This window comes from Cygnus olor, chromosome 1 (assembly GCF_009769625.2).
Source record: "Cygnus olor isolate bCygOlo1 chromosome 1, bCygOlo1.pri.v2, whole genome shotgun sequence".
Taxonomy (NCBI): domain Eukaryota; kingdom Metazoa; phylum Chordata; class Aves; order Anseriformes; family Anatidae; genus Cygnus; species Cygnus olor.
Window position 1 is genome coordinate 87,154,943 of NC_049169.1, and position 16,804 is coordinate 87,171,746.

The 16,804-nt window shown below is 42.2% G+C and overlaps 1 protein-coding gene across 7 annotated transcripts in view; it reads right to left on the reverse strand.

The window, feature by feature from the left end:
* Positions 1-16,804, reverse strand: part of EPHA6 (EPH receptor A6) — a 542,377-nt gene that overhangs the window by 60,539 nt on the left and 465,034 nt on the right. For all 7 annotated transcript variants that reach the window (XM_040567877.1, XM_040567925.1, XM_040567868.1 and 4 more), the window contains one exon: positions 14,133-14,194. In XM_040567877.1, the coding sequence (XP_040423811.1) occupies positions 14,133-14,194 (62 nt within the window). The remainder of the gene's footprint in view (positions 1-14,132; positions 14,195-16,804) is intronic.

Below are 16,804 nucleotides of genomic sequence, written 5' to 3' on the forward strand. Positions count from 1 at the left end.
TAATTCTCTTTGCACTTATCCTAGATTAATAACTTTTTTTTTTTTTAGTTTACTGTAGAATTAGGATTTGATACAAAGCACCCATAGCTTGCTTTTGTAAAACAACCAAGTAACCCCCCCCAGCCTCCTAACAAAGCACCAACAAAACCACCACCACCCTCAACCTCTAGATTTTACCTCTTCCTTATCATCGTTCACAGTTCCATTATTTCAATGATCAAAACCTCAGTCATCTGCAACACCTCCCTTAACCTTTTGTCCCTTTAAATCACAAGCATTCATCCCTTCCTTTTTTAATTTGTTCGCTTTCAAATTTAGACCATGCTTGACTGATTTTTCATAAAACATATAACCTTTTTCTGCTCTTTCCAAATCTCAGTATTTGCCTTACCAATATAGCTGAAATGCCTGACTTAAAAACAATCACATGCTTTTGCCATTCTCTCTCCTTCAAATTTCTTTGAGCTTCTGCCTTGACACAAAAAGTTCAAGCTTATCTTTGCCTTTAAAAAAATGACAGACTTGCTAACATACCAGTTACAATTTTATTCTGTTCTCTTTCTTCCTCTGAATATTTCTCTGAATCCTCTTCCGCATCTGTTCCCCTCTGTTACTTCTCGTTCTTGGTTTTATATTGTTTAATACCACCCTCATGGCTGGAACAACTACATTTTCCTGTCAGCAAAACCATCTCTTTCTCAAGTCCCTCTGTAATCACTTATTCTGCATTGGTTTCCATGCCAGCTGTATTCCCTTACCATCTATAAACTGTTTTCTTCCAATATAAAGAAATATTTGTCTAATTTATGCTGACCAGAACAAGGACTATGGGCCATATTTAACCCTTGGAAAATTCAACTCAGTTGGTGGAATTATAGTAGGTATGAATCTGGCCTCATATTTTCAGTGTCTGTAAATCCCCACATCCATCTGTGAGTCAAACCAATCCTTTAGCAACTTTCCATTATCTTGTTTCATTTGCTTGTCCTATAGGGACATGAAACACTCATTTTAATGATATGGCAGTTGTTATCTAGGGGTTTATTTTTATTCCCATGACTTATATTTGAAATATACTTTTGATAGGATTCCCACTGGGGTGTTAAAGGTGTTAATCAATACTGGCAGCAATTCAGACACCAGTAGGCTTACGACATTTATCCTATCATCATATCAAATTTTAATCAGTCTTTAATGGCTTTGCTAAATAAGCTTTGCTTATCAACTGAATATAAATGCATTATCTGAGTAGTTGCCATTGAATTTATGTAGGCCCTCGAAAGCCCTGAAAATAGTTGTTTTCCATTCTTTTACAGTTTGCTTCCAAAAACCTTACATTTGTGAAATATTCTCATCATGCTATGAACTCTTTAATAATATTAATGTATAATAAGGCAGTTAAGAGGGTCAGTTATTTCAGGAGAGGAAGGAAGGGATCTTAAGTTTCTCTCACTGTTTTTTATTTTTAGGTTTCCAGCTCCAGCCTGCACTAATTTAGTGCTTTTCTACAAGGCCATGGAATTTTTCTTTTTTTCAGAAGGTTTTTTTTCCATTTTAGTACTGAAGAACTTTCTGGCAGAGTGGCAAGTCAAATTTCCTGTATCGTTTGTGGACTTACACCTACTCTCAAATTCACTTCTTTATTTGCCCTATAGGTGAGAGTGAGATCTTACAACTTCTATGGCCTTATATTCTGAGAAGTGTACAGGATTTGCTACAGGTGTAAATATTCCTCTGCAGATGACTTAGATCTTATTTTTGAAGGAGAATATCATTGAAAATGGTGTGTCTAGGTCTAACTTGGATCATCTTTACCACCGAGAGTTCCTATGGGTCCCTGTATGAAAGATCTAGTTTTTACCATGAATTTATTGCTACCATTTGACAATGCAAAGTAAATGGTAGATCATTATCAGGATAAATCTTCCAGTGTTCAAGTTGAAACCTGGTACTACCTGGAAGTGTAATTCATGCTTTATACTATCATGTGGATTGCACTCATGTTTCTACCACCGGTACTGGATTAGATCAACAGTCAATTTTTTCTTTAATTAATGGCTACCAGGATTTCATGCAATTAATAACATGTAATTTCATTAAATGTAATACATATAAAACTGAAATTACTTTAGTTCATTTTAAATGCTACTGAGTGATCCTACACCACAAGAATCTAACTGCCTCTTCAAGCATTAAAAATGTGTTATTATACTGCCATCAGAAGGGACTATAGATGCATGTCTTCCTCCCACTCGTAGGAAGTCTTTTTATTACTAAAAATGTTGCAAGATGGAGCTGTTCTGAAGCTTATTTTAGGGCACAATAGCTACACTTAAATCTGGACATAACAGGGGCAGTAGCCTTGTAACCTGTGACCCTGCTTTCCTCTCCCAGCTGTAGCAACAAGAAAAGGCTGTCCTGGCATAACTGGGTGTCCCTGCCCACTGGGAGAACTGGAATATAGCTGTCACAGAGTTGGAAGAGACTTTGAGGGGGATCCAGATGACATCCTTGCCTTTTGTCGTGCCTGACATGCTTTTTTAACCTGCACTTAAAACCATTAAGACGATATTTCTTATCCCATCCGCTTCATACCAGGACCATCTTAAATAAGATGCCTCCCTTGAGTATGACACTTTTACTGGCACAGAGAACAGATTTCATTTCCTTTTTGTAACTGGTTTTGACACCCATGATATCTCTCCTGCCTTTTTCTTTGGGCCAAAACTAAGTTCAGTCCAAAGACCTCTTTTTCTCAATGTTTTCTTTTCTTCAATATGTCTTCTTTTCAGTTTTGTTGTGCACTCTGCCCACTGAATTCATATAGTTCCTGAAGGGTTATGGTCCAAAGATGTAGTACTCTAAGGCCTCACCAGTGTCAAGAAATGAGGAACGGTGACCTCATATAACTTGCAGGGGATACTCCTGTTTCTGGATCGCATTGTGGCATTTGCTGTTCTCACAGCAACATGACATCCCTGACCTACTTCAAAATCTAGATTCATTTCTTCTGGTGAACTTCTTTCTGAGTAGCTATTCTCTGTTTTCTACGTTATATTATTATTCCAGCCTCAGGAGAGTATCTTGCCCTTGTCCTTACTTATTTCTAATTAGTTTCTAAAACCAACTAGTTCCTGAATTATTTCTTAAATGTGTTGTGGTGATTTTAAATTCCAGCTTTCTCTTCCTGTCTGCCTGTATTCCTACTCAGCTTTGCATTATCTGAAAACTTCTTAAGTTTAGTCTTCATCTTAGGATCCAGAAACTTAACAAAAATATCGAGAAACAGACTGCAAAAAAACCCCTTCTTCATATGACTTCCCATCTAAAGTCCATTCTCTCCATACAGTATCTAGCCAGTACTGTGTCCATGTACAGAAGTTTTGTCAAGACCATATTTCTCTAGCTGCTCATAAGGATCTCATGTGATAGAGTTTTGAAGCCTTACTAAAGTCAAGATTTATGATATCAACTGCTTCTCACATACCCACAAAGCCTGTACCCTGTTACAAAAGGAAACCAGACTGTTTGACATAATTTGTTCTTGACAAATCCACGTTGGCTCATACTTATCACTGTTATCTTTAAGGTGCTTATAAATACTTTTTTGATAATTTGTTCCAAAAATGTAACAGCAGTTTGACATTAAGCTGACTGGCCTGTAATTTCTTTACTTCTCTTTTCCCTTCTTTTTAATACATGGCTGACACAGGCTCTGTTATAATCTCCTAGTTTCTCATGTATTTTCCACAAATTCTCAAAGATGGAGCACACTGAAAGTTTCCACATGCCACAAATTCTTTTTGGCTTCAAATACAAGACAGTTGTTTGTAATAAATTTCTTGTTGCTCACTAGGACGAATATCTACAGGGATTAGAAAAGCACAGCATTTGCAAATGAACTTCTCACAGTAGTATCAGAAATCCTGTTTTCTGCATCTTTTAGCAAGGTGAAACATTGCTTGAGAAGAAATGTTGGCTCTGTAGCATCACAGACACTAGCATCTCAGGCTAACCTTAGATCACATACACACTTGTTGCTTCCCATTTCACTATTAAGGTACCACATTCACTCAAACTCAGTTTCTAATTTCTCATTTTTTTTTTTTTTTGTTTGGAAAAAAAGTATCTGTATCAGTAGTCTCCAATGCAAGTTTTCTTCTGTACAGAGTCATTTTTGAAAACAAAAGAAATTAAAATGCTGCCTTTATTCTACCAGGAAAGGAACATGCCTCCAATAAATAAAAGTGCACATGAATGCTGTGTGTGAAAGCAAAAGAAGGAGCGTTAGTTATGAGCTCTAATGTTGTTGCCTCTCTGGATGCAGATAAATAATAAGGGGAACCATTAAACTTCAGAAAGGCCATCTGGCCTCTTTTCCCCAAAGCTGACTCTGTCTAGTGAGGCCATGTTAGATGGATTTACAACATATACTTTACAGCATCATTTTATAGAACTTTCTACCGGTCTTCATTTTTCTTCTTTCTCCCTTTTCCCCAGCCTCACTAAATGTAGGTGTCTGCTGCAGCATCTAAACTCTAGCTGAAAAAAGTGAGAGCCTGATAGCAAAGCTGCCCTGAGAATAACTTCGTAACGATTACTGCATCAAAGAGCAATATATCATAATATTTTCTCCTTCCAGTAACATATTTTTTCATGTATTTTTACACTTAGCTGCTGCTAGACATGCCTCAAGGGATTAAAATTTGGTGATGAATTCCTGGGTTTCATTTGCTGTACAGTCTGCTGCTGTTAATGTTTTAAGGTAGTTAAGCATATTTTATAGCATCTTTAGAAAAATATTTTCTTTGGAAGAAAATACGTTAAGGATTTTTACATGCTATGCACTCCTGTAAATAAATCTAGTTTTTTAAAGAGTATTTTAGTTTTCTCATGTGAAAAGAAAAATATCAGTTTTTAGGTAGGAAGAAGAGCATTACTATTTCAAATGTTAACAGTGAAGAAGGCAGAAAGACCCTGCGATTATCCAGGGTAAATTAATCCCTTCCTCCTACAACTCAGAGATTCACAAAACTGGACAAGACTGGAGCATCTTTCTTTGAAACATAAACATCCATCTCTTCGGGGAACAGTTAAGGCAAAATGCTGCCAACACTCAAGAGCTGCTTAATCCTCATATTCTCTTTCCCACATGAATCCCTGGAGAGCGCACAGTTTTTTTCTTTGCTGTGGGCCGTTTCTTGCCTCATTGCCCCGGCTATTGGTTAGCACACCTTGGACAGTGAGCGGCAGTAAGACACTGACAGCAGCCTGGTGGTCTGCAGCTGCAGACGACACTCACAGGTAGCACACTGAAAGAAGTTATAGTACTCTGGTGACAGCTTTTTGGTTATTTTACAGTTTTTCAAAAGCCAACTTCCAGCTGTGTTCCCTTTCTGTGGTTTAAATCCCGAGAATCAACAAACCACAATGACAGTGAGCACAGACCAACGCCTGCAGATGTTCTCCACGTGGGAACTGAACCTATGAAGCAGTAACTCCCCAAAGCACCCAAGCCACCTTGCCTCATTGTGATCGTGTTCCTGTTCATGTGATGCTAAATGCAATTGCTTTAGCCAAGAAAGACCTGTTAGATGGAGCAGTGAAAAAATTAGATGAGATTTAACTCTTAACAGCTACATAGGTCTGTGAGGCATCTATTTAGGGAGTAGGCTAAGCAGGGGTGTGTGAAAAGCAGGTATCGGTGTGAAAAGACCAATCTCAGGACAAAGTACCTTTATAGGAATTATTGTGATCATCTGACGGGTGAAATATTGCTCTGTCACAGCACAATAGCTAAGGAGTGAAACTGGGATTCAGACTTGGCTAATATTACTGTATCATCCTCCAAACTCCTGCATGGGCTTGGGTACAACATGGCACTCATCTCTGTTTTCCCCCAGCAAAATGGGGATTGCATTTATGTCACATATGAAGGCTGCAAGATCACTCAGCAGTGATTCACGTACCAATGTGGTATACTCAGTCATGGCCATGCTCAGAGAACAGGCACCTTGCACCCACTGAAGTGGCAGACAGCTTATTAAATAGGTTTTGCAGTTTTTAGGCATTTATTTATTTATTTCATTATGCATCTCTCAGTTGTCTTTCTTGTTATATCTTCTATATGCTGTATCAACAAGCACAAGCAAACATATCTGACTGCAACTATCCTATCTAATTACTGAGTACATCCTTCTATCAGTTCAGATAGCTGTCCTTTCAACTTTTCATATGTTTATTAATTTACTCATATGCTTGCAGGATAAGTGATTGCTAAGATCTCCATTACACAGGCAGGTGACTGAAACAGAATGACAATGAGTCCTACCCAAACTCTGCATGTGAAGTTGGTAATAGGACAGGAAATTGCTTAAGTGTCAGCTCCTTTCTTCCCCCACACAGCGTACTCTTAACTGGCAGCTGTGGGAACAATACTGAAAGAAGAGCTTCTAGCCCATAAGGAAATACTGAAGTGGAAGCTCACATCCCTTTTCAGTGAAATCTCTCAAAGTGTCACCTGAAGTGAGTTCACATATATCGTATTTCTGGTCAAATGACCACTTCTTTGACAGCAAATTTCAGGTTTACTTTTGTAGGGTGATTAACTTATATACATCAATCTTGTATGAGAAAAAAAGACACTGAGCTTCATCTTAGATAATGAGTTTTATATAACTGCAAAAATGTCGGATTTTTGAGGGAAATTTGGTGTCATGTGTCTCCAGGAATTTAGGATGTCTCATGGTGTGCCATCTGCTGTAGTTAACTGCCATCATCTTACAGAATCAGTTCTAATTAGCTGATGCCCTTCCATTATGAAAATATCTGCAGAATCTTCATGCTGCAAATACATGCCAACTTTTTACCCAAAAGCTCAAAGTTAGCAGTTCAGTATATGGGATATTTTATCAGGTGGGGAAAACAATTTGGCTGAGTTTGCTATTTAATACATTTAATATTTCAGACACAGACACAGACACAGATTTCTAGGTTGGAAGAGACCTCAAGATCATCGAGTCCAACCTCCGACCTAACACTAAGCACTCCACTAAACCATATCGCTAAGCTCTACATCTAAACGTCTTTTAAAGACCTCCAGGGATGGTGACTCCACCACCTCCCTGGGCAGCCCGTTCCAATGCTTAATAACCCTTTCGGTAAAGAAGTACTTCCTAACATCCAACCTAAAACTCCCCTGTCGCAACTTTCGCCCATTCCCCCTCGTCCTGTCACCAGGCACGTGGGAGAATAGACCAATCCCCACCTCACTACAGCCTCCTTTAAGGTAACTGTAGAGAGCGATAAGGTCGCCCCTGAGCCTCCTCTTCTCCAGGCTGAACAAGCCCAGCTCCCTCAGCCGCTCCTCCTAAGACTTGTTCTCCAGACCCCTCACCAGCTTGGTCGCCCTTCTCTGGACTTGCTCGAGCACGTCCATGTCCTTCCTGTAGCGAGGGGCCCAAAACTGAACACAGTACTCGAGGTGCGGCCTCACCAGAGCCGAGTACAGGGGGACAATCACTTCCCTAGACCTGCTGGCCACACTGCTTCTTATACAGGCCAGGATGCTGTTGGCCTTCTTGGCCACCTGAGCACACTGCTGGCTCATATTCAGCCGACTATCAACCAATACTCCCAGGTCCTTCTCTTCCTGGCAGCTTTCCAACCACTCATCTCCCAGCCTGTAACTCTGCTTGGGGTTGTTGCGCCCCAGGTGCAGGACCCGGCACTTGGCCTTGTTGAACTTCATACAGTTGACCTCAGCCCATCGCTCCAGCCTATCCAGATCCTCCTGCAGAGCCTTCCTGCCCTCGAGCAGATCGACACACGCACTTAGCTTGGTGTCATCTGCAAACTTACTGAGGGTGCACTGGACGCCCTCATCCAGATCATCGATAAAGATATTAAAGAGGACCGGCCCCAGTACCGAGCCCTGGGGGACACCACTTGTGACCAGCCTCCAACCAGATTTGACTCCATTCACCACAACTCTCTGGGCCCAGCTATCCAGCCAGTTTCTAACCCAGCGAAGCGTACGCCAGTCCAAGCCCCGCGCAGCCAGTTTCTTGAGGAGAATGTTGTGGGGAACGGTGTCAAAAGCCTTACTGAGGTCAAGGTAAACCACATCCACAGCCCTTCCCTCATCCACCAAGCGCGTCACTTTGTCATAGAAGGAGATCAGGTTCGTCAAGCAGGACCTGCCTTTCATAAACCCATGCTGACTGGGCCTGATCGCCTGCTTGCCCTGCAAGTGCCGCGTGATGACCCTCAAGATAATCTGCTCCATGAGCTTTCCTGGCACTGAGGTCAAACTGACAGGCCTATAGTTCCCCGGGTCTGCCCTCCGGCCCTTCTTATAGATGGGTGTCACACTGGCTAGCCGCCAGTCAACTGGGACCTCCCCCGATAGCCAGGACTGCCGATAAATGATGGAAAGCGGCTCGGCCAGCTCCTCTGCCAGTTCTTTCAGTACCCTCGGGTGCATCCCATCGGGCCCCATCGACTTGCGCACATCCAAGCTCCTTAGCAGGTCGCCAACCATTTCCTCATGAATAGCGAAGGCCACATCCTGCTCCCCATCCCCTTCCGCCAGCTCAGGGCACTGGGTATCCAGAGAACAACCGGTATTGCCGCTAAAGACTGAGGCAAAGGCGGCATTAAGCACCTCAGCCTTTTCCTCATCCTTAGTAACCAGGTTTCCCCTCGCATCCAGTAAAGGATGGAGATTCTCCTTAGTCCTCCGTTTCGCATTGATATATTTGTAAAAAGATTTTTTGTTGTCTTTAATGGCAGTGGCCAGGTTGAGCTCCAGATGAGCTTTGGCCTTTCTAATTTTCTCCCTGCACAGCCTCGCTACATCCTTGTAGTCCTCCTCAGTGGCCTGCCCTTTTTTCCAAAGATTATAAACCCTCTTTTTCCTGCTAAGCACAAGCCGCAACTCTCTGTTGAGCCAGGCCGGTCTTCTTCCACGCCGGCTCGTCTTTGGGCACGTGGGGACTGACCGCTCCTGTGCCGTTAAGATTTCCTTCTTGAGGAGCGCCCAGCCTTCCTGGACTCCTCTGCCCTTCAGAACCGCCTCCCAAGGGACTCGGCCAACCAGCGTCCTGAGCAGCTCAAAGTCAGCCCTCCAGAAGTCCAATACAGCAGTTTTACTGGTCCCCTTCCTGGCCTCGCCAACAATAGAGAACTCTACCATTTCGTGGTCACTCTGTCCAAGATGGTTTCCGACCACCACATCTCCCACCAGTCCTTCTCTGTTTGTGAAGAGAAGGTCTAGCGGGGCACCACCCCTGGTAGGTTCATTGACCAGCTGCATCAGGAAGCTATCTCCCACACTCTCCAGAAACCTCCTAGACTGCTTTCTCTGTGCCGTGTTGTGTTTCCAGGATATATCCGGGAAGTTGAAGTCCCCCACGAGGACAAGCGCCGACGATTTTGCAACTTCTGTCAGTTGCCTATAAAACTCCTCATCCGCCTCCTCATCCTGGTTCGGCGGTCTATAACAGACCCCGACCAGGACGCTAGCCTTGCCGGCCTTCCCGCGGATCCTAACCCACAGGGATTCAACCTTATCATTCCCAGCCTGGAGTTCCACAACATCAAAAGATTCTCTAATGTAGAGAGCCACGCCACCACCCCTTCTGTGCTGCCTGTCCCTCCTGAAGAGCCGATAGCCAGGCATTGCAGCACTCCAGTCGTGGGAGCGGTCCCACCACGTCTCCGTGATGGCAACCAAGTCGTAGCCTTCCTGCTGCACGATGGCTTCCAGCTCCTCCTGTTTGTTACCCATGCTGCGTGCATTAGTGTAGATGCACTTCAGCTGGGCCATCGCCTTCTTCCCCAGCCTAGCCATTGTTTCCCCCGGCACGGCTCCAACAAGCCTTCTTTGAGCCCCGTCCCCCTTCTTGCCTAGTTTAAAGCTCTCTCTATGAGCCCCGCCAGCTCCTGGCCTAGGATCCGTTTTCCCCTTGGAGATAGGGACCCGTCTGGGGCCATCAGGCCAGGTGCCGAGTAAAGCTCCCCATGGTGAAAAAAACCAAAATTTCTGTGCTGGCACCAGCCTCTGAGCCACCTATTAACCACGTGAGCTTTCCATGTCCTCTCCGTGCCTCTCCCTTCCCCCGTAGGGATAGACGAAAACACCACCTGCACTCCCGCTCCCTCCACCAACCGTCCCAGCCCCCTATAGTCCTGTTTGATAGCCTTCAGGCTTCTCTTTTCAAGATCATCACTGCCAGCCTGGACTATCAAAAGCGGGTAATAGTCAGAGGGGCGAACCAGGTTTGGAAGCTTCCTGGTAACGTCTCTGACCCTGGCCCCAGGGAGGCAGCAGACTTCCCTATGCGTGGGGTCAGGCCGACAAATAGGGCCCTCCGTTCCCCTGAGGAGGGAGTCGCCCACAACAATCACCCTTCTCTCTTTCTTGGTGGAGGCAGTCTTGAGGCGTGGAGCCAACTTCCTCACCTCAGGCATCCTCCTGGGTAGGCTTCCTACCTCGTCCTCACCCACCGGTCTCTCAAGCTCCAGGGCCTCAAACCTATTGTTCAAGGGCACCTGGGAAGGCAGCGCCGGAAGGGGAGGGCATCTCCTGCGAGGTCGAGAAGGGACCTGTCTCCATTCCTCCTCAACTCGCAGGTCCCCTCCCTCTGCCCGATGGCAACAGGGCAGGGGGTCCACCCCCCTTTGGGGCATCTCACCCTGGTCCCTCTCCCTCCGGTCCTGCAGGGAGTCACTCCACCAGTCTATCTCCCGCTCGCACTCCCTGATATCCCTCAACCTCTGCACCTCCTCCTTGAGTTCCGCCACCATGCGGACCAGGTCGTCCACCTGCTCGCACCTCACGCAAGCAGTCCCCCTGCCTCCCGCCGATGGCAGCAAGAGGCTCAGACACTCCCCGCATCCGGAGACCTGAACTGCTGCATGTTTGGACAGGCAGTCGGTCTGGGTGTGTACTGACTTCCTAGAGAAAGCACCGTGCCTGGTGGAGACCATTGTAGCCCAGCTGACGGGAGAGCGCCCTTAGAGGAGGTGTCCCTATGGGCGGGTGTGAGCGCTCCGCCCTAACTGCCTCGCTAACTGCCGTGTCACTCCCTGTTCGCCGCGCTCCTGGTCGCTCGCGCTCCCTAAGGGCTGCCTTTGAACGGCCGGGGGGAGGAGCTGTCGCTGACGCTGCTGGCTCCGCCTACGCCTCGTCAGCCTCCCTCACGAGGGCTGCCGGTGCCTGGCGGCTCCCTCACGTAGGCTCGATGCCCGAAAAATAGCCCTGCCTGTCCCGATCCCGCGCTCCGCTGCAGCACGCTTCTGCCCCGGAGCCGGTCGCCTCGGCAAGTGGTATTCATACATACATTCATACAAATAATGGTAAGTAAGGCACTCTTGTATGGACTTGGCCACGTAACTGAAACCAAAATACAGCACTAAATAAGATGAAGGATGGGTGTAAGCCATTGGCGTAGGATTCAATAGAATTGTTTTCATTTCTGCTCTCTGCCATGCACTTTGTAAACAATACTGCGAAGATCACTTAACATCTTAGGGCTTTATTTCCCTATCTGTAAATCAAGGAATTGGAGACTACTGAGAGTTTAGGTTTAGGGTTCAAGGGGACTTCTACTTTGGAGTTTAGGATTCCTGGCACAACTTGTTTGCAAAATGTCTTCCCTGAGGAGTCTTTCTTTGGACTCTCCTCACACAACTCATCACAGAGTCTCTCTTTAAGACTGTACAATTGACCCATTTTTGCAGGCTTCTGAGGAAGGACAGGTTGGAGGGATGTGCTGGTTAATGCCTGCAGGTTGCGCCATGGGGGAAAGCCTTTCTTATGGCAAGAAATTGATTTTTTGTTTCCCCTCACTAGCTCTCTGTAAAAAGATTTTGCTCTACAAGAAGTCATTCTTTTAAATAATAAGGAAGATAGACTATATTATAGGCTCTTCCAAATCTCAGCACATAAAAATTGTTATATTCACCAAATACCTTTCATTAGGATTGTTAAAGATAAACCCTCTCTGCTTCTTTGTATCTTCACAAAAGCTTTTAAAAGTGTAGACTTATATCTGCAGGAAACAACTATTATTAATGAAGCAGCTGGGTTTCTTCTTAAACAGGTTACTTTGCAGCCATTTGCTCTGCTAATTATTAACAGAAATGCTGATGATATATCTACTGTGCTTTGGGATGCTGAATATTATCTAAAATCCTTTTAAAAAACATTTGAGAAGAATAAACCACATCTGAAGTGTGAATTGAAACTGTAAAATAATACACATGGAAACCAGCTGCAGAAATGATTAGCTCACATTTTTCCCCAGCAGTTTTGCCTGCAATATCTTTTGCAATGTGAGAAGTATTGCTTCAGAATAACATCATAATTTTGCTGATGTCAGTTTCTACTGAAGTATCCTAATAAGTAGCAATTGTTCTGACAAATAAAAGCATGTGAATAATAATTAGAATATAGATATCATACTAGAGCATCTCAGAGAAAGGTAATTCTCTGTCATGAGTTATTTCAGTATTTGGTTTAATTCTCTTCTGTGAAATTTTGCACACACGCACATACACATGCATGCACAAAGAAAAAAGTTTTGGGCCCAGGCAAGTCTTCCTGGGTCACTGCTGTAAAATTACAGACCATGGAAAACCCAGGTCCTCAAATCAGCGGCAGTCTGTCTGTCTCATGCAGATGGATAGAGAGATGAGCCAGAAAGGCAAGAGGGGTGATCTTTTAAACCCAACCAGTTTCTAGAAGATCTTCACGATATCAAACTCTCTCCAGAAGATAACTAGATTTTGATCAACCATCAAATTCCCACCAGAAACTGCAGTGTTGGTATGTTTCTGACAACAGAACAGATGTTTGTCATATATCTTGACAAGGAAAGCAAAAAAAAAAAACGTATTTTGGACAGTCAGTGGACAGCAAGAGATGCTACAGAAAAAAAATTACAACAGAATAATCAAAAGCAAATGGAAGGGATAAAAATATGTAGAAATATCTATAGGAATGGCTTTGGCATGCTTTCAAGGTAGTACCCTCTGTTGCAGATGCTCTTCTCGTGGTTACCTCTTTTCTGAATCTGCTGTCAAACAAGTGCTGTCTGTATGACTTTCTCTCCCTCTCACTCATTTGCGTGTCTTCTTTCTAAAGCATTGTCTATTCTTTCCCTCCTGGTTATTCACTATTTTCTCTAAGTAATTCCTTCTTCCTGCTATCATAGCATCCTTCATCATCATGATCTAGATTTTCCTACAAATATTTTCACAGCTCCTTATGGAACACCTCTCCTTTGTGCCTTGGCTACCCTTTTCAAGCACATCCACAAAACCACAGTCCTCATCCTTCCCCAGACCTTTCCTACAGTCCCAGCTTTACCATTCTGCAAGACGGCAGTGGCAAGTCAGCAGGCTAGTAAGGACTGACATTTACTTTCTAAGGCAAATTTTAAATACTTGACAGTCACACAGTTTATTATGTCATTAGGCCTCCAGACACTTCCAATGGTGTCAACAAAGAGTTTTAGGATAAGTTTAGCTTCGGGGGTCACCCTTTCCTTCTCCTTTTCTAAGAAAAGCTAAATACAATTGTGCCAACATATTTTTCACACTTTCTATAGCCCTTATTTAATGTTTACAGAGTGACCTTTGGGGGTTAATTAGTGCCGGGACACTTCACCCATGAACTGTTTTCTAATCTAATTTATTAAATGCAAGTAATCATAAATAATTATAAATCAATTACCGAGTCTATTCTACACTTCACCAGCCAAAAATATCATAACGAAGTATTTTTGAAGGTGACTGTGCAAAATGAACAGTTTCCATAAACCTAGGTATTTATGTTTCAATTTATCTTTTCCTTCACAATAACACTAATCGAAATACATTTTGCTAAATATGGGAGCTACTCTTGTAGAAGAAATCAATTATATTCTTAAGTTTAAATCTTCTTTTTTTCCAGCTATGCTCTAATGTATCACTGTACCTTAGAAATGTACCCTGGGGAAAATGCTTCTATTCTTCGCTAAAATTCCATGAATAACATTATGTAGAAATTAATTTATGATAAATGATTTAAAATCTTAACCTAGAATGGCTTCTTATTCAAATGTCATCATAAAATGGCACCTTACCCGCAGAAAGGAGTCAAGGGATCCATTCTCCATGTATTCAACTACAATCATTACTGGTCTGCCTGCAAAACAGCAAAGAAATACATTAGGATTACGGACGTATTATGGGGTTTTCATATTTCCAACTGTTAGGCACAGATTAGTGACATTACCTAAATATGTTACCCATTTTCAAAATCCTCATTTATATTACAAACACAACTCCTTGTGTTATTCTCTAAGAGTTATTTTCTATTTTCTTTAAATGGTAGTGAATTAGCTGAATGTACATCATTTGCTGTGGTGTATTCTCCCCTTAAAAAGGACCAAATAAGAGCCCATTATTTCCAAATAACAATACCTGCTGTACCTCCCATCAGGAACTGCTCCATCTGACTTAAATCTACTTTGAATATATATATGTCTTGCAATAACAATTTGGAATATACCTAAGGCAAGGAAAAAAATCATAAGCCATCTCCAAGAAATAACATACTCAGTGCCATGATTTTCCTTCTCAAAGAAAAATATCTCAATGATTTAGTGGCAAACATAAAGACAGAAAGAGATACCACAAAAATCCCTCCCAGATTGTGTGTGTGTGTATATATGCGTGTATGAGTGCATGTTGTCTTAATCCAGCAAAACTCTGAATTCATGATTGCACTTAAAGGTCCACACAATGCTATCTGAATAAAAGCTTTGCTCAACCAGCACAGCCTTCCAGTTTGGTTTCAGGATGGCATCACACACAAATTCAGCATTCTTTAGAATACAATAACAAGTTATATTAATTTCTTATGAAAATATCCAAATATGAAGATAAACTTTTAAAGTGGGCACTTTACTAAATACCATTTCCCTGTTGATATTCAGGACTAAGCCACCACTCTGGAACTGCTTGACAGAAGAGGTACAAAGAGCATGTTAATCAGGCTGTGCCGCAAGATGTTTTTTAGAATTGTTAACACTGCAAAGGAGCCATTCTGATGTATGCAAAACTAATGTAACATGTATGTATGTCAGGAGGATAGAGAAGGAGGTAGAAAGTCTTAAAATGTGAAACTTCTCTTTTCCCGAGAAAGGCTGTCTCTTTTGGGGTTTGTGCAAAACCGGTGCTGCATCAAGTGGTGAAAACACAAGTCCTCCCTTTTAACTTTCTTTAAATATTAGCTGTTCCAGTATTTTTAAAATCCAAAACAGGCCCCTTTCAGGACCCATTTCTCAAATTATCACTGTTTTATTTGGACAAGGTCATGAGAAACGAACACAATATTCAAGGTGAGAAAGCACTGAGTGGCATTATGACCATTCAAGTACAATTTCCTTTATATCATTCTCTTCGGTTTGATTAATAGTGTAAGTGTTAATTAAACTGTCCACAATACACAATCAACCACAGGCAGGTATTTCTCCTAGGCTATTACAGCTAACCTTGTATTTAAAAAAGTAAACAAGGGGTTTCTCTGTTCCTTCCCAACATGTTGACATTGTATTCCATGTGTGCTGGTGATGCTCATTCACGTGCCTTACTCTAGTCTTTCTGGAGTCCCTCACAACATTCCTTCATTTATTCTAATAAAATTTGGTGTTTTTTTCTGTATTTACCCTCATGTTGAGGTCCTCAATGAATAAAACAGTGCTTAATAATGTTTACTTAATGCTGAATAATGTTTACACAGTAGTAAATTTTTTGTGTGCGTGAAAATTTTCAGCTGCATTCTTTGTCTTTTTGAATAGCCTTTCTGAAGTGTGCAGAATTAACAGCTTTTTTTTTTTTTTTTAATTGAATGTTTGGTCTCACCTACAAGTGTACATCTGCCGCCAAATCAGTTTATTTATATTCATCTGCATCTGTTAGTTATACCCCGGTTTTGCACCATACATTTAAACAATACATCAATTTTAAGCTATTACTGATCAGAGCATTTAAAAAAAATAACCTTTTCTTTACTTCCCCTTGCTTACACTGACTAGTTCTGTAGCCTAGTCTCTTTCGTTTCAAGCACATGAGTATCTAGATTGCCATACTTCTACTGTTCGCTTATTGTCAAGGGACTGAAATCTCCATATGAAAGGAATATTCTATAATCTAGAGAAGTAAACAAATGGCAGCTTGATGCTAGAGGATCTTATTATATGCAGAACCTGTCTTTACAGACAAGCTTTCTAAAGCAAGCAGTAGTTTCTAAAGTGTTGCAGACTGCAGCATCTTGCAGTAAATAGGGATGTAAAGCCAGCTTTCAGATGGTATATTTGTTCAGGCTCAAGTTACCCAGAATTTTCTCTTTTTGGGTAAATCAACAAATAAAACACCTTTACGGAAAATTTACATTTGAAGGGAATGACAAATGAAGCTATTAAGCTTCAAAACAACGCCTCTAGTTTCCTGTTCATAACTCTTTGGCACCCTACACTTCAGAAACTATTCTGTAATTTTCTCTAGAGGTTCATAGGCTCTCATCACATCTTTTATGCTCCCTAGATGTATATCCTCTAACACAAATTATTTTCATACTTACTTTGCAAAGTCAATTTTTAATTCTTCTATGTTCTCTCCCAAAACACACAGGTCCCCCCCCCAAAAAAAAAAAAAAAAACAACAACACAAAACACCACATCACACACACAAAAAAACAAAAAGCAAAACACCCAACAAACTATTCTTCATTTTGCTCAGACCAACAATATGA